The following is a 27,853-nucleotide window of genomic DNA, read 5'->3' as shown; positions in this document are numbered from 1 at the left end:
CGGGCTTTCGAGAGTCATAGAGATGGCCGGAGACCATCTGGTCACTGGTATTCTCTATGATGAACTTCTGCCGGCGGCGGATTCCTTCTCCGGAGGGCGGCGGGAGGGGATGCCCCCTCGCCTGACGCCTGTAAGAACAAGCGGCTGAACAGATGCTATGATTGTTTTTACGGTGCAGGGAATTTGAATAGAATAGAAAAAAATAGAGTAGAATAGAATAGAAAATAACACAATAGTATAGAAAAAAACAACATAATAGAATAGAATAGAAAGAATATAACCATCTTCCTATTCTAATCTATTCTTTTCTATTCTAAATATGTGTTTCCAGGAAGAATGTAAAGAACTGCCAACATCTTAATATATATAGAAAAACATGTGCATTGTACTAGAACTTTAACCACTTTCCGACCAGCTGCCATCGTTATACTGCGGCAGGTCGGCACGATCCTGCGAACCGTCGTAGCTGTACGTCGGCTCCTTTAAACAGGATAGCAGGTGCGCACGCTCGCTGGACTTTAAGGTGTGCGATGCTCGTGGCCGGCGGTCACGATGACCGCCGGTCGCACGCGATCGCAGGCATGAGAGGCAGAACAGGAACGTGTGTGTGTAAACACACAAATCCCTGTTCTGTCAGCTGAGGAGAGGCAGAGCATGAGTTCCTAATAGCTTGGAACAACGATCTGTCATCCCCTATAGTCAGTCCCCTCCCCCCACAGTTAGAACACACAGTCAGGGAACACATTTAACCCCTTCCCTGCCAGTGACATTTACACAGTAATCAGTGCATTTTCATAGCACTGATCGCTGTATAATTGTCAATGGTTGCAAAAATGTGTCAAAAGTGTCCGATCTGTCCACCATAATATTGCAGTCCCGATAAAAATTGCAGATTGCCGCCATTACTAGTAAAAAAAAAAAAATAATAGTAAAAATGTTATAAATATATCCCCTATTTTGTAGACGCTATAACTTTTGCGCAAACCAAAATCAATATATACTTATTGCGATTTTTATTACCAAAAATATGTAGAAGAATACATATCGGCCTAATCTGAGGGAAAAATTTGCTTTAAAAAAAAAAAAAAAGGGGGATTTTTAATATAGCAAAAAGTACAAAATATTGTGTTTTTTTCAAAATTGTAGCTCTATTTTGATTACAGCGCAAAAAATAAAAACTGCAGAGATGATCAAATACCACAAAAAGAAAGCTCTATTTGTGGGAAAATAGAGGACATCAATTTTGTTTGGGTACAGAGTTGCACGACTGCGCAATTGTCAGTTAAAGCGACGCAGTGCCGAATCGCAAAAAATAGCCTGGTCATTCAACAACCAAATCTTCCGTAGCTGAAGTGGTTAAAGTCAGAAATTTGAGTAATAGACAGTATAGAAAGTTTAAAAGGCAGTGACGTCACTTTAATTAGTACATAGCATATACAGAACAGGCAAACATAGCCCTAAAAAACATAGCATACATGTACATTAAATATATTGCACAGTAAGATTTTGCAATCAAACCCCAGTTGGTACAGATAGTCCCATAAGCTGCCAGAGTCATGCTGTGGTTAGTGAAGATGGTATCCTGTAGCACCCAACATGTTTCGGAAACGTTACTATATGTTCCTTCCTCAGGGGTGTTAAATTTCTGGATGATTGTGTTTGATAAAAGACAAAAAACAACCAACATATAGTTGCAGAACAGACTATGGATTGGAAAGGCTCTCACAATGGCTGAGTGGACCAGTGCAAGTCTCATTCTGAGGGTTGCTGTGTCGATACCTGTGGATGCCGGGCTGTTTAAAAGATGGCCATACATATATGTATATAATCCTTGCTGGTGTAGTCCATGGGGCGTTTCTTGTGGATGCATATTCGTATGTTTAGCAGTGGCCGCATGTCCAATCCATAGTCTGCTCTGCAACTATATGTTGTTGTTTTTTGTCTTTTATCAAACACTTTTTATGACAATAACTTGCATATAAGCCTTTAAAATTAGCACTTTTTTTTTTTCATGTTTGTGTCCCATAGACTTTAACGGTGTTCGTATGTTCACACAAATTTGGGGGGAACCCCCAGGCCATTTTTTTTTTTTTACATTTTTGCGTGGGGTTCCCCTTAAAATCCATACCAGACCCGAATGGACTGGTATGAATTTTTGGTGGGACCCCCACGCCATTTTTTTTTTTTTTTACACTTTGGCGCAGGGTTCCCCTTAATATCCATACCAGACCTGAAGGGCCTGGTAATGGACTGGGGGGGGGGGAGTCACGCCATTTTTTTTTCAATGATTTGTATGTATATTGCCGAGATCCGGCACTACATTACAGCAGCGAGCAGTTTTAAATGACATTTTTTCCTTTTAGAAATGTCATTTTGCTGCTCTCATTCATTACACTATGTACAGTCGCTATGTAAGAAGCCTTACATAGTGTGGGGCGTGGACTTAGCACCCTGAGCCAATCATGGCTCTCACAGCAGAGCGCGCTGTGATTGGCCAAAGCATGCAGGTCAGGTGCATGCTTTGGCCAATCACCAGCCGCCAATGCGATCTTGCAGTGCATTATGGGGCATTCTGCGGGCGCTCGAATTTCCCGTGAACGCCCCATAATGTTCTAAATTCAGTGAACATCAGGCTCATCCCTAGTCATGACATCACTTTCTGGATTACTGCCATCTTTAAGGCGCCAGTTTTAAAAACAATATAAAATATTCAAAAAGGCCGATCTTGACGTTTTGAATACTTTCAAGTGCAGAGGAGGGGTTTGGGATCTTATAGACCCCCCGATCCCTCCATAAAGAGTACCTGTCACTGCCTATTACTGTCACAAGGGATGTTTACATTTGGGTGTCAATTAAATCAGAAGACTGAGAACATCTTTTTTACAAAAAAGCAATTACTGAGGGGGACAACACCAGAGAGGGGGTGTGTATTGCAGGCTGAACTCCATTTTGTATTTTAAACACTGCCTGGGGGACAGTAATTGAAATAAAATAAAAGTTAGTTGGGTTTGGTGTGAATATATGTGGCTGAAATTTGTGTCATCAAAATCTCTTACATAGTATCAGTCCTGAGGATTTTTATCTGCTGAAAGGTGACATATCAATTAATATAGTTTCATTTTTTTTGTGTTATTTAACCCCTTCCCGCCGACCGTACGCAGATCTGCATACTCAGCTTTCTGGGGTTATACCGGGATGATGCCCGCAGCTGCAGGCATCATCCCGGTACCGTTGTTTAGAGCCAGCGATCGCCTATCCGTGTATAACAACCGATGCGGCTAAAAGCCACTCGGCTGTTATACTGGAGGAGCGGGAGGGGACATCCCCCCCTCCCGCCGCCTCCCGCCGCTCTTACCCGGCCTCCCGTGCGATCGGGAGGCCCGGTGTCCAATCGGCTGCCTCCGGTGGCTGGGGGCGGGCTGGAACGAAGCCGTGAATGGCTTCGTTCCAGCCTTCTAATTGTAAACGCGGAAGCGACGTCATGACGTCACTTCCCGTTTACTCGTCTGCCAATGGCGCCGGTTTTAAAAAAATACTCAGTATTCAGAATCGCCGTTTTTGGCGATCTGAATACTTTGAAGTGTAAAGGAGGGATCGGGGGTCACCACCTATTACTGTCACAAGGGATGTTTACATTTTTATAAAGCAATAAAAGTAAAAAAAAAAAAAGTTTTTTTTTTTAAACACAATTCATAAGTATAAAAATAAATAAAATAAATAAAATAAAACATTTTTTTAAAGCGCCCCCATCCCCGCAAGCTCGCGCAGTGAAGAAAACGCATACGGAAGTTGCGCCCGCATATGTAAACGGTGTTCAAATCACACATGTGAGGTATTGCCGCGATCGTCATAGCGAGAGCAATAATTCTAGCACTAGACCTCCTCTGTAACTCTAACCTGGTAACCGTAAAAAAAATTTAAAGCCTTGCCTATGGAAATTCATAGGTACCGTAGTTTGTCGCCATTCCACGAGTGCATGCAATTATAAAGCGTGACATGTTTGGTATCTATTTACTCGGCGTAACATCATCTTTCACATTATACAAAAAAATTGGGATAACTTTACTGTTTGGATTTTTTAAAATTCATAAGTGTCCCTTTTCCAAAAATGTGTGTTTAAAACACCGCTGCACAAATACTGTGTGATATAAAATAATGCAACAATTTCCATTTTATTCTCTAGATTCTCTGCTAAAAAATATATATATAATGTTTGGAGGTTCTAAGTAATTTTCTAGCAAAAAATACGGATTTTAACTTGTTAACACCAAATTTCAAAAATAGGCTTAGTCATGAAAGGGATTTATATATATATTTAATTATGAAAGCTAAAAAGAATACTGGTATATATTTTTTTATTTTTTCTTGTATCATCTGCAGATTATTCAGTGTGCGGTTCCCCCTTGGTGTCCAGTCGGATAGTTGGTGGTACAAGTTCCTTGGATGGGGAGTGGCCCTGGCAGGTCGCTGTTATATACACAGAATCAGGTTCAAAAGGTACATGTGGAGGCTCCCTGATCTCACCGGAGTGGGTTATGACGGCAGCACATTGCATCCACAAGTGAGTATAACATATTACCTTTATAAACCAATTCTTCCATCAGGTACCATGTTCTGCTTTTGGAAAAATGTTTCTAAAAAAACATGGACGTGTTTATTAAACCAGTGTTCATCTTTTATAAAGTGTCCACTTTAAAACTGCCAAGTGTGCCTCATTGATCATCAGTGATTGGTTTACATCACCAAAGAGCCCATTAATGAGTGCTAATATTGGACCCCTCATTTGGCTATTGAGTTCATAGGATTATTCACTGTGAATAGATAAACGCAAGTGAAGAGTAGCCTATACAATACCCTAAACTCATAGTTTACCACTTGGGTATTTAGGAGCACACTTGAGACATCATGAAGGGTGCTTTAAACTTCTCTCTGCCTAGAACTAAGCAGGGTCCAGGTCTACGTGACAGCAGGAGGGGGTCCCAGCGGCAGTATAAATGGGCCACTATCATAACACTGCCTAGATTTGAAGTCTCTGGGGTGCTGAACCTTCAGCCTGAATCATGGAATCATTTATCTCATTGTGGTTCTTCAAGCCACACAGTATCTCTGGTTCAATGATACCTGCCCCTCATCAAAGGAGGATGCAAAAGTTATAAGTTTCATTCTGCATACAGAAGTTTGCCAGCCGATATTGTATTTTGTGTATCCGGCCTGTGTACCTGTAACCTGATTACCAGTTTCTAGATCCTTTTCCTCTGATTGTCTCTGTTTCATTGTGACCATGACCTTCAATAATGGTTCTACCTGTTGGTCCTGTACTGCCACCTACCTGCTGGTCATCCGGTTGCGAATTAAGCCTTTGTGTTTTGATATTTGCATCAAAACTTTTTATATTATTTTTTTTTACTCTTGCTGGTGACCTTGGTCTACTTCATGTTACCTCAGATAGCAACAAAGTACATCTGACCATGGCCAGTATGTTAAGAAAGAACATAGCATAATAACACCCCAAATATATTTATATTTAGTCCTCATGTGTGTCTAAAATATACAAAATATGTAAAAAATATAAAAAAGGGAAAGGAAAAATTTGTTTCAAAGTTCAATTCTAGCAAAAAATAAAAATAAAAAAGTAATAGCTTGTTAAAGGATATACAAGGCAGCTTTGCTGCAATACTCACCTTAAATCCATAGATGTTCCCAAAATAATTTTGCCACTAGACTAGGTTGAATGACGGCCATCATCATTCAACCCAACTCCTCAGAGCCTATGCTGTCTTGAACCTGTCTCCAGCCTGTGACTGGACAGTGAAGGAGAAGCAGCACAGTGATAGGCTCATCTCTCTGTCACTCTGCTCTCTTCCTCTAGCAACATGCTCCATGATTGTGTTGGCTCCTTGTACTGCTTATCCTTTTCCTAGGCTGAGCTTTGCTGTAGAAAGACTGTAAGAGGCTGATAGTAACTCAGGTGCTTACACTGGTAGCATTAAAAAAAATGCATGTAATGATATATTAATCAATACAGAGCTGCATTATGTTGTATCTTTTTGTCTACCTCTTTTAATATTTCATTTTTGAACTTTTTGGGCTTGTGTACATACAGCCCATTCATAAAGAGCAAATTATGAGCAAGTTGTATTTCATTCATTGGATTCTGAAGGTCATTGATAATAATGATATTGCACTGCCTTCTGCAACAGATCCTCATTTATACATGTTATGTTCTGTTTTCTTTCTGCAGACCTATCCAAGTATCGAATTACAAAGTATATTTGGGCATGTACCAGCTGGATGTGACCAGCTCTCATACAGTTAGTGCCAGTGTAAGGAATATCATTGTCAATTATAATTATATAGACACTACAAGCCCTGGAGACATCGCCCTGATACAGCTGGCCAAACCTGTCACCTATACTCAGTACATCAAACCAATCTGTCTGCCATCTTCCACCACCACCTTCCCCTGTGGTACGGAGTGCTGGGTGACCGGTTGGGGTGCAAGATATTCTGGAGGTGAGTTCATGAAATGATAAGCAAAAGTGATTTCACTAATTTTCAATACAAGTGTAGCACCCTCTAGTAGTCTGCTAGAGAGGATAGGTAAATTTAAGCAGGCCTGTTTGGTAGCTAGGCCAGTTTGTTTTCATTCTGTGTTGGGAGTGGCTCAGTGTAGTGCTGGGTGACTCACAGGTGGAATCACTAGGACCTCATATTTCCATCTAGAATCTTCTAGTGTTCTCTACAAAGAGAGGCTGGAGGGCAGGTGAAGCCACCTGGGGTATTCTAGGGAGCTCTGACAAATCCCCAGCTTGGATTGGCAGCTTGCAGGCTTTCTTAAATACCCAGGGTCAGCCCAGCATTGGGGAGTTGTTGGGTGGAAGAGCTGGAGTGAGAGAGTATGGAGGCTGTCGGGCCCTTGAGGGAGCTCCCCAGTCTGGGGGGGGGGTGACCTTGGGCCTGGGCTGGGATGCAGTTGGGACCGCCTTGAGTGAGGAGTGATGGGCTTCAAGCAAGTTTGTGCAGGAGGAAGCTGAAGGAGTATGTACAGGGGTGTACATTATTGTCCCAAAACCAATTGCCGTTTCTATTGATTCACGCTGGGCATCCCATATCTCCCATCCCCATTCAAGTTATACCGCTCAATAAAACAAAGAGTCTGAGAGTGAATGCAGGGCTGGTCAGGGTGACAGACAAACCACAATTCTCAGCAGCCCCTGTGGGGGTACTGCTACACAAGTAAGCCAGGTCTGTCATTTACAGCCAATACAGCATGTTAGTTAATGATGGGCAAATCTACCTGGGTTCAATTCACAAGGGGTTTATCGGGTTCTGTATGAAATCCATGAAACCTGAACTTAGCATTGAATCCTATTGAAGTCTTTGGGGGAAGTGTAAATCTTGATCCTAAATTCTGGCCATATTCATGGCTTATAGGCAAGGTATTGTCAAAACGGCACGGGGAGATCAACACTGCCATGGAGGACATTTAATAAAGTAAAAAAAAATGAAAAACATTGAATACCATACAGCGGGGAGAGGGTCCTTTTAATGCAATTTTAAGGGAGATATAATAGAAACCACCATTTTTTTTTTAGATTACAAGCTAGGGATTAGGGAATAGGGATGGGCTTCAGGTTTGGGTCGAACTTAAGCCTGACAAGAAACCAAATCATTTGCAGTTTGGGGAAAAAGGTGAACTAATCGGGCCATTTGCTGCAGTATTAAGCCTTTGTGTGTAGGAACCAATTACCACATTGGACTTCCTGACCTGTGAACTGTGGTCATGTGGCTCGAAGGGCCAATAATGAGATTTTTCATATGAACCTGACCCTTCCCTATAAAATTCTGGGTTCCCAGCAGCCATTTGTCATCGTGTCAGAGAGACCTGGAATAGATAGGGAATACTGACAGGGCGTTTGCAGGAATATATAGATGCTGTTTTACTACACAGCACATAACAGTACCACACCCAGTTGTATATTGTGCTATTATTAAAGTGAATTGCAGTACGGTGAGCTACATAGTGTGTACCTCTAAATGCTACATTACTGTTAGTTACAGTGTGGTGGGCTACATACTATTGTGAACCCCTCTTAATAGAAAGCAATTTTTGGAGAGATTTAGGACTTTATAGGTGTATTACAATATGAATATCACTCATTATGTGTTAAGAAAAATACTTTTATTTGAATAAAAATAGATTTAAAATCATTGCATACAAATACATGTGCATCCGATGGTGTATATATAGCATGTGTCTGTATAATAGCTTTTTCCACACTTAATTTTTCTACATGTTTCACCATATAGCTTCTTCATGGCAAAACATGTAGAAAAACAAGTGTGGAAAAAGCAATTTAATATTATACAGACGTGTCCTATATATACCGTGGATGCACATGTATTGCATGCAATGATTTTAAATCTATTTTTATTCAAATAAAAGTATTCTTCTTAACTCATAATGTATGATATTCATGTTGTAATGCACCTATAAAGTCCCAAATCTCTCCAAAAACAGCTTTCTATTTACAAATTAGGGGATGTCAGTGCCTTTGTATTACATTATTGGATTCTGGAACTGACCACAAATCTTTTTTTACATATCCCTCTTAATAGACCCAACATTTTCTTCTAGGACTATCATTTTGTGTATAGCAACAGCGACTCTGTTGCTCTTTAGCTGCTGGGCCCCCTTGCAGTTTCCTTCTTTCTTTTTTTGGTATCTTATTGTTTTTTATTTCACATTTTCATATTTTTTTTACTTGCAGTTAGACTATAAGACAAAAAGACCAAAGTAAAATATCTGTGATTTATTGTTTTTATATCTGGGGTTTTTGGTTTAGGGATTAAAAGTTAGGGTTTAGTGGTTTGAGTCTTATTTTTTTTTCAAGAGAGGTATATTTTATTCTGATATAATTTTACTAGGATCTTTTTTTTCATGTTCAGTAGTATGAACTTGTTCTAACACAGGTAAAGCTGCCCCTTTTTTTTTTTTACAACATATCAATGCATACTAGTGCGGTTTAGTGCATCTAAATCACCACATTGTTGAATGCACCAAAGCACCACATTCTTAATCCCCCTAATATCATAGTTGCTAATAAGTTTAGGTAATCCCCTGAATTCATAATGTCAGCCAGGCCTAAAGGGAGATGCAAAGGTTCTGCATGCGTGCTAGTAGGGGGCGATCAGGTTCTGCATCTGCAAATTTGAAACATAATCCAAAATCATATGATTCACTCTACAAAAGGCAAACCACATAGACTATTGAATGTTCAGACTGGGCCATTTGATTGAACACAGTACTTTCTAATTTTGATTTCTCAATAAAACCAGCTTGGTCTCTCCATCTGAAAGTGCAGTTTAGTAGAACAGTTTAAATACTGTGCATTAAATCTGTGCAATATTTCTGGCTGTTTTTTGTGAAATAATGTATTCTAATGTATTCTAATGTCAATGTACTGATATAAACCTGCCTTTTGTACCTACTAAAGCTTCTTACATACTGTGCTGAGTCTGCACAATATTTGTGTCTTTTCTATGTGAAATATTACACTCTAATTTTGATTTATAGTTTAAAATATGCTTTGTCTCACCCTCTTAATTTATGGCCTACTAAAGCTGCTTACATAGTGTGCATTGGGTCTGTACAATATATATGCTTATTGTCTCTGAAATAATGTTTATTTCATGATAAACCTGTTTGGTTTCTCTCTACTAATTTGCGGTCTAACAAAGCTGTTTGCATACTGTCCATCGACTGCACAATATTTTTCACTATTGTTAGAGAAATAATACACCCCAATATTTATTATAAGAAATGTGACAACGCTGCTGCAAACTGTTCTTTCCAGCTTTCCTCAAAAACATGTGTCAAACAATGGTACTGTTGTGTTGTAATCGATCACTGTGCATATACAGTTTACTCAGTTGGACACAGTATCATGAAAATGACAAGCTCTCCATAATGTAATCCCAATTAAAATACCAATTTAATGTGGTAAATGCACTCACAAAGAAGAGATGACAACCAGGCACTTCATATCATATAAACAACTCATATTTCAGAATCCAAGATGGCCATGGGATCGTGTAAGGGTAGTGGCATGTGTTCCGTCTATGCCCTACAAGTTTCGTCAAAGATGACATCAGGAGCATGGGACACACAGTGACACTCTTCCCTTTTGTATAGTACAACACAAGAAGAAAGACATGCTAATTAGAGCAGAGCACACAGGGCTGAACATTTTATTTCTGCACAGGGACAAGGTGGTGTATAAGCCAAGGATTTTATTTTTGTTAAAGCCTAGTACACACTAGTAGTTTTTTTTTTTCATTCAACTCAGAAGGGCTGAAAGAAAAAAAACTGACAGTTTAGGAGGAGCCACCGTACTAACTATACAATGTTAGTACAGCAGTCTCCCCTACTGTTCTATTGTTTTCTGATAGGGAGATGCCCCCTCCCTCACCAGAACACTCCGGTCAGCACTCGGGAGCTGAACAGCAGACCCTTTTTGGCAATTCCCCTTCCACAGAAGCCAGCCCGACTGCAGTACACAAGGGCCGAATGTCGACTGGTTTCTATTGGCTCCGCTGATGCTGCCTGACATTTGGCCCATGTCAGGCTTAAGGGAGTGCCCAGGTTGCATTATCATCTCTGCTTATGTTAGCTTTATCAAGACAGGAGCAACCTTTTCCTGGGTGGGGTCTTGATACCGATGTTATTGGGGGAAGCTACACAAAAATATCCCATGGTTCCCCATAAATTCCAAGCCAGACCCTTACTCGAGCCTGCAGCCTACAGCCAGGGAAGATGGGGTCACAATCATCTTTCCTGCTCCTGAACCATACCCAGGCCACATGTTCTCAACATGAGGAGGGTTCCTTGTCAAAGGGAACACCTGGCAAAGCACCTTGTCCTCATGTTGTTGAGGGCAAGGGCATCTCCCCCACAACCCTGGCCCATTGGATGTAGGGGTCTGCATGTGGAGGGATTAATCAGAATCTTGTGGTGACAGAGGTATATTTTTTGTGCCCAGAGTTCAGAGTAAGGGCTAGATTCACATATGCATGATGTGGGAGCACAAATATATATTTTTTCTGTGTAGTGGTAAGGCAGCTCATTCCTTTGACACATGTCTCATTTTTTTAAATAGCTCCATACCAAAATGCATGAAAATTTGTTACCATGCATTCTTTTTGCTTGATTTCGCACACTTTAGTAAGGTGAATTGGGGTGGAGTTAACAATTAGTGGCACTGCAGTCCTTCTGCAACAAAGATGCACATTTTTTGTGTGTTACGAGAAACCGTGCAATTTTAAGTGCAATCCTACAATGCACATGTGTGAATGGAACATAACAGTGATCAGTCTATGTGTAGCCTTTCCAAGAATGGCTATTAATCATCTTCTTCTCTATGTTTTAGCACCAGCAAGTTCACTTTCATATGGGACCCTCCAGGAGGTCATGGTTCCTCTAATAGACCGCAATACATGTCAAAAAATGTATACCAATGCAGGAGGTGACATCACTATCCAGTATGATCAGATCTGTGCCGGCTACAAGGAAGGGGGGAAGGACTCCTGCCAGGTGAGTGACACCAAGAACATTCTAGCATGGCTCACCATTAGAATCTCTTCACAGGAAGCGGAAGCAATGCATGACATCAGTTAAAGTGATACTATTTTTTTTTAATAAAAAAAGAGGTTATTCCTGCCTTCTCTGTTACCTGATAATAACAAGGAGGAAGCCGTCACATTTCTCAGTGCTAGTAATACCAATGCTAAATATTTAACTTTACAGCTGGAGGTTAATTCGGCCAAACACCTATTTATTCAGCCAAACACCTATTCATTTGGGCATTTGTACAAATTTCTCCATAGTCTGCACACAGTGCGCAAGTCTCCCACATCGTGTTTTCCCTGCTGGTCGATTATTCTTAGCCTATAAATTCTCATGGTCAAGTGTTCTTAAAGTGATTGTAAAGTCTATTTTTTTTTCTATAAAAATAACAAACATGTTATGCTCACCTGCTCTGTGCAGTGGCTTTGCACATAGCAGCCCCAATCCTCCTCTTCTCGGGTCCCTCACTGGAGCTCCTGCCCCCTCCCTCCTGTTGCGTGCCCCCACAGCAAGCAGCTTGCTATGGAGGCACCCGAGCCGAGTCACAGCTTCCCGTGCCCATTCAGACACAGAGTGGCTGCCTGGCCCTGCCCCCTCTCTCTTTTGATAGGCTGACTGACTTTGATTGACAGCAGCAGGAGCCAATGGCGCCATTGCTGTGTCTCAGCCAATCAGGAGGGAGAGTCTCGGGTGGCTGAGACACTCGTGGACATCGCTTGACAGAGATGGGGCTCAGGTAAGTATGTGAGGGGTCCTGGGGCAACTGCTGCACACAGAAGGCCTTTTATCTTAGTGCATAGAATGCATTAAGATAAAAACCTTCTGGCTTTACAACCTCTTTCAGCTATTTTTCTTTTAGGATCAAATGTTATGAGTTTACATTTGCCAGCAAGGAAGAAGGAGGCAGCAAGGAACCTATTATACACATTTTCCAAATGTTATTGGAATTATTCATTACACTTGCATGAATGTTGTAATAAACTGGCCCCTTACACTAAAATAGTTTTAGCCTGAGTTCAGCTCTAATATATAGTGTATATGTATGAGTATGATGCACAAAAGTGTTAGAATCCCCCTATGTGCCATTCCCTATTTACATACCACTATCCCACACCCCATTTCCCCCTCTCCATCCCATTCCATTGACACCGTCAAAAGGTAAATAAAATGTCAAAAAGCGAGACCTTCACTGTCCATTTCTTTAATCTTTGCTCTGCTCAGCAGGAAGAATCTTGGCATATGAATCCTATAATCCCCACCATGCACTGTGGTTCCATCCCATCTGCTGACCATCACTACTGTGCCCTGTAATGCCCTGTACACACGATAGGATTTTCTGACGGAAAATGTTCTATGGGAGCCTGTTGTCGGAAATTCCGACCGTGTGTAGAAGACATCGGACATTTTCCATCAGACTTTGCGACAGACAAAATTTGAGATCTGGATCTCAAATTTTCTGACAACAAAATCCGTTGTCTTAAATTCTTAATGTGTGTACACATTTCTGACGCACAAATGTCCACGCATGCTCAGAATCAAGCAGATGAGCCGCACTGGCTATTGAACTTCATTTTTCTCGGCTCGTCGTACGCGTTTTTACGTCACCGCGTTCTTGACGTTCGGAATTTCCGACAAGATTTGTGTGACCGTGTGTATGCAAGACAAGTTTGAGCCAACATCCATCAGAAAAAAAACATGGATTTTGTTGTTGGAAAATCCTATCGTGTGTACAGGGCATTAGGATTTAGAAGCCAACTAGAGGAACCACAGAGTGAGCATATGAAATACAAAAGGTTTAGAAACTAGACATGTGCACAAGAAAAAACATTGTTTCGTTTCTTTACGATTGCGTTGATTCGTTACGATTTGTATTTTCATAAGACGCGAGTTTTCATATTCTGACTCATTCGTATTTTTGTAACAGTTTTATTAGCGTTGATACGAAATGATTCGTAATTTCGTCAGTCTAATTTTCCATGATTTGAAATTCGTAATTTTGTTAGATAATAATTTTCGTTTATTCGGTACACTACTCGTAATTTAGTAATTGTTACTTTTGTGAGATTGCCTTTTTCGTGGATTCGTACTTTCATAGGAAATAAAGAATAATAATCCTATGCTTGCTTTTTTAATAAGTCCTGTACTTACTCCAGTCCACTCCCTCAGTCACCAGACCGGACTCCGTCTCCTACTCAACTGAATCTAAAAAGATTCAGGAATGCCGTGTGACTCAGACACAAAAGGGATAAGCTGATTGGCTAAAGACATTAAGTAAGATACGTCACTCACTAATACACTGCCCATTCGAAAGAACGATTTGAGAACACAAAATTACGAACATACAAAATTACGAACATACATATTAGGATACACTTATAGGGCGTACCCACAGTCAGACTTTGTTCGGACATTCCGACAACAAAATCCTAGGATTTTTTCCGACGGATGTTGGCTCAAACTTGTTTTGCCTACACACAGTCGCACAAAGTTGTCGGAATTTCCGATCGACAACCACGCGGTCACGTACACCACGTACGACGAGACTAGAAAAGGCCGGTTCAGAACCAAGCGCGGCACCCTTTGGGCTCCTTTTGCTAATCTCGATTCGCGCTTTTTCAGACTCCTGGCTTTCAGACCGTTTTCTGCTGTTCAGTTTGTGCTTGTGGGTTTGTATCTGCTCTTCAGTGCGTGCAAGCAAGTTCCGCGTGACTTTAAGAAGTCATTGTATTCTTGTTCGTTCATTACTGTTTTCCAGGTCGCTCTTCACAGGCCTTGCTGTTCTTCAGTGCGTTCTGTTACTTCATTCTGAGCAGCCGACCGTTTTCTAGCCATGTTTCATATGCGTACTCCTCGTACAGTTCGTGCTGTGCGGGGGCTTAGTGTTGGGGTCCTGACCTTGACACAAGTCCAGTCCATGACTAGGGTGGGGAGGAGTTCATGGACCAAGAATTGGTTGCTTCAGCGTGACCAGTTCTGTCATATGCCTTTGCTCCGTGAGATCCGTGAGAATAATCCTGATGATTTCAGGAACTTTCTCAGGATGACGGACCCTGTGTTTCACCGTCTGTTGGCTTCGCTGACCCCTTATATTAGCAGGCAGGATACCTGCATGAGGCAAGCCGTCACTCCGGAGCAGAGGTTGGTCGCTACCCTGCGGTATTTGGCCACAGGGAGGAGCCTGCAGGACCTCAAGTTCTCGACAGACATCTCCCCCCAGGCTCTTATTTGTGGACATTTACTGCTTGTGTTTGTTTGAGCTGACCCTGACAGAAATGTGTGGAGTCCAGAAAATGTCGTGATTGTGTAACCTTTAGGGATGAGCCGAACACCCCCCGGTTCGGTTCGCACCAGAACCTGCGAACGGACCGAAAGTTCGCACGAACGTTAGAACCCCATTGACGTCTATGGGACTCGAACGCTCGAAATCAAAAGTGCTCATTTTAAAGGCTAATTTGCACGGTATTGTCCTAAAAAGGGTTTGGGGACCCGGGTCCTACCCCAGGGGACATGTATCAATGCAAAAAAAACTTTTAAAAACGGCCGTTTTTTTCGGGAGCAGTGATTTTAATGATGCTTAAAGTAAAAAAAAAAAAAGTGAAATATTCCTTTAAATATCGTACCTGGGGGGTGTCTATAGTATGCTTGTAAAGTAACGCGTGTTTCCCGTGTTTAGAACAGTCCCTGCACCAAATGTCATTTTTAAAGGAAAAAATCTCATTTAAAACTGCTTGCGGGTTTAATGTAATGTCGGGTCATGGCAATATGGATGAAAATCAGTGAGACAAACGGCATGGGTACCCCCCAGTCCATTACCAGGCCCTTTGGGTCTTGTATGGATATTAAGGGGAACCCCGCACCCAAATTAAAATAAGGAAAGGTGTGGGGCCACCAGGCCCTATATACTCTGAACAGCAGTATACAGGCGGTGCAAACAAGACAGGGACTGTAGGTTTGTTGTTAAGTAGAATCTCTTTGTAATTTTGAACGGGTACATTTTTAACGTGTTTAGCTCCAGCCAAAAAATCTTTTTTAAGCTTTTTGGAAAACATAGGGAAGGGTTATCACCCCTGTGACATTTGTTTTGCTGTCTTTCCTCCTCTTCAGAAGATTTCACTTCACTTTTTGTCCCAATGAAAAATGTTTTTTGAAAATTTGGGTTTTTTGTGGAACAAGGATTGCAAAGCATCAGTGGAAAGGAGAATTTTTTTCCCCATATTAACTCTTACAGAAGAGAATTTCCCTTCCTAGGGGTAGATTTTATCTCACTTCCTGTTGTCTCCTTCCGTTTGCAAGTAGGAGTCGTTTGTAAGTTAGATGTTTGAAAGTAGGGGCCTGCCCTATATACTCAGCAGAAATTTGGGCCTTAGGTGTTGCTGTGGCCACAACACTGTAAGCCCTCGCAGGGCCCTGCTGTGAAATATTAGATCAAGAATTGTAATTACATGCCCCTGTTGAACAGGAGCTGAAAAATTAGGCCTTAGGCACTGGTGCTGGTGCCACAACACTGCAACCCCTTACAGACACTCTAGTTGGAACGCAGGAACGAGCCCTGCTGCAAAGTATTGCATCAAAAATTGTAATTACACGCCCCTGTTAGACAGGAGCAGAAAAATTGGGCCTTGGGCACTGGTGCTGGTGCCACAACACTGCAACCCCTCACAGACACTCTAGTTGGAATGCAGGAACGAGCCCTGCTGCAAAGTATTGCATCAAAAATTGTAATTACACGCCTCTGTTAGACAGGGGCAGAAAAATTGGGCCTTAGGCACTGGTGCTGGTGCCACAACACTGCAACCCCTCACAGACACTCTAGTTGGAATGCAGGAACGAGCCCTGCTGCAAAGTATTGCATCAAAAATTGTAATTACACGCCCCTGTTAGACAGGAGCAGAAAAATTGGGCCGTGGGCACTGGTGCTGGTGCCACAACACTGCAACCCCTCACAGACACTCTAGTTGGAATGCAGGAACGAGCCCTGCTGCAAAGTATTGCATTAAAAATTGTAATTACACGCCCCTGTTAGACAGGAGCAGAAAAATTGGGCCTTGGGCACTGGTGCTGGTGCCACAACACTGCAACCCCTCACAGACACTCTAGTTGGAATGCAGGAACGAGCCCTGCTGCAAAGTATTACATCAAAAATTGTAATTACACGCCCCTGTTAAACAGGGGCTGAAAAATTGTGCCTTAGGCACTGGTGGTGGCGCCCAGAACCAAAAATGTTCTTACAAGCTATCAGCGTGATGATTGAGGAGGAAGAGGATAATTACTCAGGGATAGTCACTCAGCATCAGCATAGACAGTCTTTGAAGGGATCTGAGATTTCAAAAAAAATTATTCGGTTACATCAGCATCAGGTGCTTGGTAGCTGGTGGTGATCAAGACTGATTATGAAGGTCAGTCGATCGACCGAGTCGGTGGACAGACGCACCCTGTGATCGGTTACCACGCCTCCAGCAGCACTGAATGTGCGTTCCGAAAGAATGCTGGATGCAGGACAGGCCAGTAGCTCAATTGCATACTGTGCAAGCTCTGGCCAGTGATCCATCCTCAAGACCCAGTAACCCAGAGGATTTTCGGTGGGAAAGGTGTCCAAGTCTGATCTTGCCCCTAGGTATTCCTGCACCATGTAAAACAGACGCTGGCGATGGTTGCTGGAACCGATCATACCTTGGGGCTGCGGACCAAAAAATTGTCTGAACGCATCGGTCAGACGCCCACCTTCTCCACTGCTCCTTCTTTGACTGACTGAAGCCTCAGCAACACGTTGTCCAGAAACAGGAGTTTGTAACCTCCCAGTCTCTGGGAACGCGTTGCACAGACCTTTCTGCAAGGCCTCCCAAAGATGTTTCATCCTCTGCTCCCTCTGCGATGGCAAGATAAGGTCCGCAACCTTACCCTTGTAACGTGGATCAAGGAGGGTTGCCAGCCAGTATTGGTCCTTCTCCTTGATACCACGAATACGAGGATCCTTACGCAGGCTTTGCAGGATCAGGGAGGCCATGCAGCGTAGGTTTGCTGAGGCATTCGGTCCGGAGTCCTCTGGGTCACTAAGGACGACATGGTCCGCAGCCACCTCCTCCCAGCCACGTACAAGTCCATGTGTTTCTTGGGACTGATCCCTTAAAGACTGCTGCTGATGCTGAGTGCCAGGCTCCACCTCCATACTGACACAATCTTCCTCCTCCTTCTCCTCCTCCTCCTCCTCCTCCTCCTCGTCCTCTTCCTGTGTGATCGGCGGGCACGCAGGAACACTGTCTGGATAAAGGGGGCCTTGAGAGCTAAGGAAGTCCTCCTCTTCCTGCCTCTGTTCTGCCTCAAGTGCCCTGTCCATTATTCCACGCAGCGTGTTCTCCAACAGGTGGACAAGGGGGACAGTGTCACTGATGCATGCACTGTCACTGCTCACCATCCTCGTGGCCTCCTCAAATGGTGACAGGACAGTGCATGCATCCCTGATCATGGCCCACTGGCGTGGGGAAAAAAAAACAAGCTCCCCTGACACTGTCCTGGTGCCATAGTCGCACAGGTACTCATTGATGGCCCTCTGCTGCATGTGCAGCCGCTGCAGCATGGCCAACGTTGAGTTCCACCTGGTGGGCATGTCACAGATTAGGCGGTTCTTGGGCAGGTTAAACTCCTTTTGGAGGTCGGTCAGCCGAGCACTGGCATTATATGACCGGCGGAAATGCACACAGACTTTCCTGGCCTGCCTCAGGACATCCTGTAAGCCCGGGTACCTGCCCAAGAACCGCTGCACCACCAAGTTAAGGACGTGAGCCAAACAGGGCACATGGGTCATTTGTCCCTGTCGAAGGGCAGAGAGGAGGTTGGTGCCATTGTCGCAAACCACCATTGCTGCCTTAAGTTGGCGTGGCGTCAACCACCTCTGAACCTGCCCCTGCAGAGCTGACAGAACCTTTGCTCCAGTGTGGCTCCTGTCCCCCAAGCACACCAGCTCAAGCACCGCATGGCATCTTTTGGCCTGCGTACTTGCGTAGCCCCTTGAACGACTACGGAGCACCGCTGGTTCCGAGGAAGAGGCCATGGAGGAAGAAGAAGAGGAGGGGGTGGAGGAGAGAGGTGTGTCACAATCATTAGCATTTTGGAGGCGCGGTGGCGGAACAACCTCCAACACTACTGCACCTTGTCCTGCATCCTTCCTAGCTGCCAGCAGAGTCACCCAATGCGCCGTGAAACTTAGGTAACGTCCCTGTCCATGCCTGCTGGACCATGAGTCAGCGGTAATATGCACCTTACCGCTGACCGCCCTGTCCATCGAGGCATGGACATTGCCTTCCACATGCCGGTAGAGAGCCGGAATCGCCTTCCGTGAGAAAAAGTGGCGTTTGGGTACCTGCCACTGAGGAACCGCACATTCCACAAACTCACGAAAGGGGGCAGAGTCTACCAACTGAAAAGGCAGCAGTTGAAGTGCCAGCAATTTTGCCAAGCTAGCATTCAACCGCTGGGCATGTGGATGGCTGGGAGCAAACTTCTTTCGGCGGTGCAGCAGCTGGGGCAGGGAAATTTGCCTGGTACAATCTGACGTCGGTGTACCAAAAGCAGATTGCCCACAAGTACTTGGCTGTGACACACCTAATTCTACACCTTCATTCCTCTCAGTGCAGGTCTCAGAGAGGACTGAAGGTCTAGTGGGGTTGGAAATCTCAGCTGATGAGGAGCAAGGAGAGGTCCTCTTTGTTCTTTGGTGTGGGTCTTTTAGATGCGCTTGCCAACAAACTGCATGGCAGGTCAACATATGTCTGGTCAAGCATGTGGTACCCAAGCGGGAGATGTTTTGGCCACGTGAGATACGCTTGAGACATATGTTGCAAATAGCAGCGGTGCGATCTGATGCACTCGTCTCAAAAAAGGCCCACACCAAAGAACTTTTTGAATAACGCGCAGAGACTGCAGCGCCCTGCACATGTGATGCAGTCAATGTGCTGCCCTTAGGCTGGCCCCTGGAGGGCATCCTGCCTCGTTGGTGATGTGCCGCCTCCTCCTCCTCCTCCTCCTCCTCTCTCCTATCAGGCACCCACGTTGAGTCAGTGACCTCATCATCCCCTCCCTCCTCATCACTGGAGCAAACCTGGCAGTATGCTGCAGCAGGGGGAGCATGACTGCCAGATTGCTGTCCTTCTTGGGCACCCCCTCTGTCCGTGCTCATGTTACTGCCTTCATCGAGCTCAGTATCATCATCAGAGCCTTCCAAACGCTGGGCATCCTCCTGGAGCATGTACCCAACACTGTGGTCAAACAGTTCGAGGGACTCCTCAGGAGGACATGGTGGAGCTAGGGAAGGAGTCACTGATGACATTGAGCCGAGGGAAGAGGCCGCTGCTTTGCCAGACAAAGCACCCTGGGCATGGGTGAGAGAGGATGAGGAGGATGGCGGCTTGGTCATCCACTCGACCAAGTCTTCCGCATGTTGCGGCTCAACGCGGCTAGCTGTCGAAAAAAAGGCCAAGCGTGTCCCATGGCCACGTGCTGATGAGGATGCACCGTCTCCACGACCAGCACTAGACACAGAGCCTGCTTGCCCTCTCTTATTGGCTTGTGACTGTCTGCCTCTCCTTCTTGGCCTTCCAGACATACTAATGGCCTGTAGCTGCACTAAGCTGGGATATATATATATATATATATATATATATATATATATATATATATATATACTGCAGCTAGCAAAATCAACTACCTGCCTGTGTTATGAGAACACCACCAACCTTCTACAGGTAGCTTTAGCTGAACACTGTGAGCAGGACGCACTGCACTAACTGTAAATAGTCTAGCTGCCTGACCGTGGTACTAATAGGATCAAAAGAACACCAGTAATTTTCTTTAGGTAGCTGTAAATACTGTAACAAGACAAGCCTGCCTGTCAGTAGGAAGATAACAGGAACGGAACTAGCTGAACACTGTGAGCAGGACGCACTGCACTAAATGTAAATAGTCTAGCTGCCTGACCGTGGTACTAATAGGATCAAAAGAACACCAGTAATTTTCTTCAGGTAGCTTTATATACTGTAACAAGACAAGCCTGCCTGTCAGTAGGAAGATAACAGGAACGGATCTAGCTGAACACTGTGAGCAGGACGCACTGCACTAAATGTAAATAGTCTAGCTGCCTGACCGCGGTACTAATATGATCAAAAGAACACTAGTAATTTTCTTCAGGTAGCTTTATATACTGTAACAAGACAAGCCTGCCTGTCAGTAGGAAGATAACAGGAACGGATCTAGCTGAACACTGTGAGCAGGACGCACTGTACTAAATGTAAATAGTCTAGCTGCCTGACCGTGGTACTAATAGGATCAAAAGAACACCAGTAATTTTCTTCAGGTAGCTTTATATACTGTAACAAGACAAGCCTGCCTGTCAGTAGGAAGATAACAGGAACGGATCTAGCTGAACACTGTGAGCAGGACGCACTGTACTAAATGTAAATAGTCTAGCGGCCTGACCGCGGTACTAATAGGATCAAAAGAACACCAGTAATTTTCTTCAGGTAGCTTTATATACTGTAACAAGACAAGCCTGCCTGTCAGTAGGAAGATAACAGGAACGGATCTAGCTGAACACTGTGAGCAGGACGCACTGCACTAACTGTAAATAGTCTAGCTGCCTGACCGTGGTACTAATAGGATCAAAAGAACACCAGTAATTTTCTTCAGGTAGCTTTATATACTGTAACAAGACAAGCCTGCCTGTCAGTAGGAAGATAACAGGAACAGATCTAGCTGAACACTGTGAGCAGGACGCACTTTACTAAATGTAAATAGTCTAGCTGCCTGACCGTGGTACTAATAGGATCAAAAGAACACCAGTAATTTTCTTTAGGTAGCTGTTAATACTGTAACAAGACAAGCCTGCCTGTCAGTAGGAAGATAACAGGAACGGATCTAGCTGAACACTGTGAGCAGGACGCACTGCACTAAATGTAAATAGTCTAGAAGATAACAGGAACGGATCTAGCTAAACTGAGTACAGTGTATATATATATATGCAACACCTGGGATGCATATATATACACAATACACTGTAAGTGCAGCTAACTGACTGACTGTTCTGCCTAATCTATCTAACTCAAATCAAATGACACTGTCTCTCTGTCTATCTCTTTCAACGCCGGAACACACACTACACAGGGCCGCCGTGCAGGCGGCCTTATATAGTGTGGGTCGTGTACTAAATCCCCTGAGCCATAATTGGCCAAAGCCTCCTTGGCTTTGGCCAATTACGGCTCTCTGTTCAGGCGGCGCTGTGATTGGCCAAGCATGCGGGTCATAGTGCATGCTTGGCCAATCATCAGCAAGCAATGCACTGCAATGCCGCAGTGAATTATGGGCCGTGACGCGCCACACGAATTTGGCGTGAACGGCCCATATCGTTCGCAATTCGGCGAACGACCAAACAGCCGATGTTCGAGTCGAACATGGGTTCGACTCGAACACGAAGCTCATCCCTAGTAACCTTACAAAGCACTGTTGGCTATTATTTACTACATGCAAAGACACTTTGCACTACTACACTGAAACTGCACTTGTAGTGCAAAGAGTATTTGCCCTTAGGAAATTACCCCCATTTTCTCATAAAACAACAATTACATCACCCCAAAAATGTTGCAGCGTTGAGACAATAATCCACACATTCTTGATGAACAATCTTTTTAATACCTGCACAATCACATGTGCATTTACCAAAGGTTTTTCTGACAAACCGACATGTTTGTTGTATAACAATTTTTGTGGTGTCATTATCCAAAATGAAAATGTCCATTTTATAGAAAACAGGCCTGTGTAAAACCAACAAGAAAAGACACAAATCTTGATCTTACAAAGTTCACATTTGGTAGAACTTGAAGGCAATATCAGACATGAGTATTTAGGAACTGGGTTTGATATAGCGTTCAGATGGGGGGAAATCACACCAGGAAAAGCCAAATTTGGAAGATGCACACAAATTTCACAATGTCAACATGTGCTATCTGCCATCACGGGGGATCAAGGGACGTGTTTTGGGGGAGAAATCCCTTCCTCACCGCTACTTTATTATTGAGGAAGGGGTTATACCCCCAAAACGCGTCCATTGATCTCCCGTGATGGCAGATAGCACATGTTGACACACTGTGTGCATCCTCCAAATTTGGCTTAGGGAAAAATCACAAAAAGATTTAGCACATTGATGATGTTTTTATATTTTGGAATAACATAATTGATGTTTTGCTTGATGTTTTGCAATTGTAAATTACACCCCATGATCTCCCCGATCAGGATCTGGGCACTTTCGGATGTGAAAGGATCTTCATCCAAAACCTCACGATCACCTAAAAAGAGAGGAACCCCAAAATAAATTAGGTTTGCCAAAAAATGCCGCCATCCATCTCTTATCTGAGCCTGTGGTTGCAGACACTCACCTGTTGTGGTGACTATTTCCACCATGTCTTCATCCTCCTGCTCTTCTTGTGTTGGGGGGATTTCCCCTTCTTCCAGAGGGGGGGCTCTGGTCTCCTCGGATGAGGGATGTCCTCCGAGTCTTTTATCCCCATGTAAAACAAAAATGGTATAATTAGCACACAGATATTTGATGGCAGAACTATAAAGATGAAACATTGCTTGGAAGTGGGGTACAATTGTCTGTTTTAGCCGAGTTCCAAGATGTAGCTTTTTTAGTGTCCTTTGTCAAGCTGCAATACTTTACCTGTTTGGTACAAGCTTCACAGATGTAGCCCCCCCTATAGTATACACTGGAGCACCTGTGTGGCCCCCCTAATAAAAATGGTGTTCTTGTGTCCCACACTAGTGCTCCAGTGTCCAGATGTGAAAACAGCTGCTCAGTGTCCTCTCCTTACACAAAATCTAGTTTGCATTTCATTCTAGTAACAAAGCCATCTACACAACCCAATTCTTTGAAGACAACTTCCTTCCCCTGTTCATAGACCAGTACAGGGAGCTGCCCTATCTGTGGTAGGTCAGACATCCCCATTACAACCACAAACAGAAGAGGCAGGCAGCGCTGGAGAAACTGCTGGAGTTGGTGAAGCCGGTGGTCGCCACAGCAACCATCCCTTATTTAAAAGCTAAAATTGGTGGCCTGAGGAGCACTTATCTTAGGGAGCGCAAGAAGGTCACAGATTCCCAGAGATTGAGGAAGGGGTTGCACCCCCAAAATGCGTCCATTGTTCTCCCCTGATGGCAGATAGCACATGTTGACACACTGTGTGCATCTTCAAAATTTGGCTTTTCGCGAATATGTTAAAAAATATTAGAAATTTTTAGATCACAAAAAGCACAAACAAAGGAAAGGAATTTGGAGGGGTTTTAAACACTCCCTAAAACACATATGATGTTCTTCATTTTTTTTAACATCATTGATGTTTTTCTGGATGTTTTCCAAGTCCCTATTACACTCCATGATCTCCCCAATCAGGATCTGTGCACTTTCAGAGGTGAAATGATCTGGATCCACAACATCACGATCACCTAAAAAGATAGAAACAAAAACAGACCATGTATTAAAAATATGCCAGCATCCATCAATTCCAATTTCCACCACGTCTCCTTTCTCCTCCTCCTCCTGTTGTGTTTCTGGGATTTCCCCTTCCTCCAGAGGTGGGGGGTCTGTGGTCTCCTCAGATGAGGGGTGTCCTCCGAGTCTTTTCTCCCCTATGTAAAAAAAAATAGGTATAGTTAGCACACAGATATTTGATGGCAGAACTAGGAATATGAAACATTGTTTTGAAGTGGGGTACAATTGTCTGTTTTGGCAGAGTTTCAAATAAAGACATATTTTGTCCTTGGTCAAGCTTGAATATTTACCTGTTTTGTGCAAGCTTCACAGATGGAGTCACCCCTATAGTATCCACTGGAGCACCTGTGTGGGACCCCCTAATAAAAAGGGTGTTCTGGTGTCCCACACTAGTGCGCCAGCGTCCAGATGTGTAAACAGCTGCTGAGTGTCCTCTAATTACACAGAATCTAGTTTGCATTTCATTCTAGTTACAAACCCATATAGACAACCAACTTATTTTAAGAGAAGTAGGCCATAAAAAGCTATTCAAATGCATATGGCCTAAACAATGGTGTTTTCTAGTCCGAACGAACAATGTTTCATACGACCGAATAATGTGCCAATGAACATGAACGTTGCCATTTTAAACTGTACAACAGTAAAGAAAAGCACATGGAGCAGCACGAACGTAATAAACCTAAAGAATAGAAACATAGCACAACTACTTACTTTTTTGCAGCACTCTCCTGATCCTTCTGTGCTGCTCGTGCTCCCTTAATTTGAGGTCCGACCACCACTTCCTGATCTGATCCTTGGATCGCCGTACCCCGAAATTCCGGTGCAGACTCTTGACCACTTTCGCCATGATCTTGGCCTTTTGGACATTGGGGTTGGGGTAAGGTCCATACTTCCCATCATAGTCGGCCCTATTCAGGATGTCGACCATCTCCAACATCTCCCCAAAGGACATATTTGATGCCTTAAATCGTCTCTTCCGGGATCAGGACGTTTCTGGCTCCGGGCTTTCCTCCTCCTCCTCGTTGCTGTAATTAGCACGCACCTGCTGTGTCTCCACCATGTGCTCTTCCCCCACTGCGCCGAACGAGAAGGGGCGGGAAATAGACTAGAAAGAACGTCAGGGGCAGGCAGAGTTTCACGCATGCTCAATGTATATAAAGCGTAATGTGCGTGCGTAGTAGGTACAATCTGTGAGCGGAGGAAGGAGTATCGGAGGCGCCGATCGTGATAACGAAGGTAAGATCTAAACTTAGGCCTATACTGTTTCAAGATTGAGGCCTATATTGTAACAAGATTAGGAGAGTTTCGCCTGACATTAGGGTTTGTCTTGTGTTGTGTTGTGTCTTGCAGAGAAAATGGATGGCTTCAATGACCACAACTTCCTCCCCCTGTTCATAGACAAATACAGGGAGCTGCCCTGTCTGTGGCAGGTGAAACACCCGCATTATAATCATAAACAAAAGAGGCAGGCAGCGCTGGAGAAACTGCTGGAGTTGGTGAAGCCAGGGTCCCCACAGCAACCATCCCTTATTTAAAAGCCAAAATTGGTGGCCTGAGGAGCACTTATCTTAGGGAGCGCAAGAAGGTCACAGATTCCCAGAGATCAGGAGCTGCAGCACGTTTATGTCCCCAGGCTGTGGTACTATGAGAGACTGCGATTTCTGTCAGACCAGACTAGCACCATCCATCTTTCCCTCAACCCTGACAGCATGATTCTGCCACCACCATGTTTCACTGTGGGGATGGTGTTCTTTGGGTGAAGTGATGTGTTGGGTTTACCCCAGACATAGCATTTTCTTTGGCCAAAAAGTTCAATTTTATTCTCATTAGATCAGAGCACCTTTCTCCATACATTTTGGGAGTCTCCCACATTAAGATTAAAAAAACATTGAACCAAAGGCTGTAAGGGAACAAAATAGGTAAAAAGCCAAGGGGGTGAATACTTTTGCAAGACACTGTAAAAAGGTCATTGCTCTTCAATCAGAAGAACAGACAACAGGATCGTTGAGTATAAATGCTCTTCTTTTGCTGGACTTGTTTCTGACCTTTTTATTTTTTTTTTACTTGGCAACAGAGTTGCTTTAAGCAAGTTTACCAAATAAAAATTTACCTGGTTGCTAATTCTTAAAGTTCTTGTGCCGTACCAATCTTATACTCATTTACGGAGTACTCACAGGGCTAGTGCAAGGACTTTTGACATCCTAGGTGAGACCTTATTTTGCAACTCCCCCTTGGCTCCACCCCTTTGCCCTGCCCATGTATACCCCACCTTTTTAATGAAGCTCCCCTTAAAATGCAGCCTCACCAGCGTCCATCAAATGCAGCCTCACCAGCGCCTATCACGGCAGCTTCACCAGCGCCCATCAAATGCAGCCTCACCAGCGCCCATCAATGCAGCCTACAGGCACCCATCAATGAATGTTTGCTTGCTTCTATTCATTCGGGAGTCGGGACACAGACCTCCAGCGCTGTTGCGCCTCTGACACTATGTGCGAATGGAGTGGCGGCTGCCTGCTGATGCTGAGATTTAGTTGCTTGCTGCAGAGAGAAGAGAGTAGGAACACCAGTGGTCAGGCATCCTAGGCAGCAGTGCGCCCTTGGCGGCTGCCTAGTTTGCCTAGTGGTAGCACCGGCCCTGAGTGCTCAACTAGTTGGTGTGATTACACATTCATGAAAAATGCAAATGCTAAGACTGAAACATTTTGTTGAACTATCCTGAGTAGATAGACGTTGGTGCAGCTGATGATTATTTATGTCTTACAGGGTGACTCAGGAGGACCTCTGGTGTGTAAGGTCCAGGGCGTATGGTACCAGGTTGGAGTTGTGAGTTCAGGAATAGGATGTGCATACCCCAACTTCCCTGGGGTGTATACACAGGTGACGGCCTACCAAAACTGGATCAGTACCTATCTGGACGTTACATTCAATTATGTGTCAAATATCCCTAAACCAACGAGTCCATGTGGAAACCTTGTAAGCGGCACTGTCTATCCATACATCAGTGTTCCTTTACCAGCAACGACATCTGAAGGTAGTGTCATTTTATCATCAAATACAACTGAATAATGCATTGTTATAACCCCAGTCTTTCACATAATCACAGGATGATCCTGGTCCAAATTACTCTTTCTGCTAGCATTAATATAATGGAAAACTTCCATCTCAGCTGACCTAGGCAGTGGGGTTGATTTACTAAAATAATAGACATGATTGGATGATTGAAGTCAGCACAGCTTCCCCTCATCCACAACACTAATTCAAAAAATTATTTTACAAAATGAACATGCTCTACTCCTTTAGCCACTTGGCACCCAGGCCAATTCTGGCACTCAGCTCCTACATGTAAAAATCATCATTTTTTTTGCTAGAAAATTACTCAGAACCCCCCCCCCCCCCCCAACATTATACGTGGTTTTTTTATCAGAGACCCTAGAGAATAAAATGGCGGTCGTTGCAACTTTTTATGTCACATGGTAGTTGCGCAGCAATTTTACTTTAATTAAAAAAAAAAGTTTCATGAATTAGAAAAAACAAAACACTAAAGTTAGCCCAATTTTTTTGTATAATGTGAAAGATAATGTTACGCTGATTAAATACAGTCAGGTCCATAAATATTGGGACATCGACACAATTCTAATCTTTTTGGCTCTATACACCACCACAATGAATTTGAAATGAAACAAACAAGATGTGCT

At 43.7% G+C, this 27,853-nt stretch overlaps 2 protein-coding genes across 2 annotated transcripts in view; both read left to right on the top strand.

Moving 5' to 3' along the window:
* LOC141147933 (transmembrane protease serine 9-like) overlaps nt 1-27,853 on the top strand; it is a 441,310-nt gene that overhangs the window by 302,669 nt on the left and 110,788 nt on the right. The gene's annotated exons all lie outside the window — the stretch shown is intronic.
* On the top strand, nt 23-27,224 carry LOC141147351 (serine protease 33-like). The gene is made up of 6 exons (XM_073634591.1): nt 23-130; nt 332-338; nt 4,381-4,561; nt 6,242-6,513; nt 11,430-11,593; nt 26,922-27,224. Exons 1-6 carry the CDS (start codon nt 23-25, stop codon nt 27,222-27,224), a joined length of 1,035 nt encoding a protein of 344 aa, XP_073490692.1.

Source organism: Aquarana catesbeiana, linkage group LG06 (genome assembly GCF_042186555.1).
Source record: "Aquarana catesbeiana isolate 2022-GZ linkage group LG06, ASM4218655v1, whole genome shotgun sequence".
In the NCBI taxonomy this organism is placed as follows: Eukaryota; Metazoa; Chordata; class Amphibia; order Anura; family Ranidae; genus Aquarana; species Aquarana catesbeiana.
This window is presented reverse-complemented; position numbering and strand designations above follow the sequence as displayed.

What these genes read in the sequence shown, in the direction of transcription:
- LOC141147351 (XM_073634591.1), top strand. Translation starts at nt 23, where the DNA reads ATGGCCGGAGACCATCTGGTCACTGGTATTCTCTATGATGAACTTCTG. An exon ending in GCAGCACATTGCATCCACAA is followed by an intron (nt 4,562 to 6,241) that starts GTGAGTATAACA and finishes TTCTTTCTGCAG; the next exon opens with ACCTATCCAAGTATCGAATT. An exon ending in GGGTGCAAGATATTCTGGAG is followed by an intron (nt 6,514 to 11,429) that starts GTGAGTTCATGA and finishes TCTATGTTTTAG; the next exon opens with CACCAGCAAGTTCACTTTCA.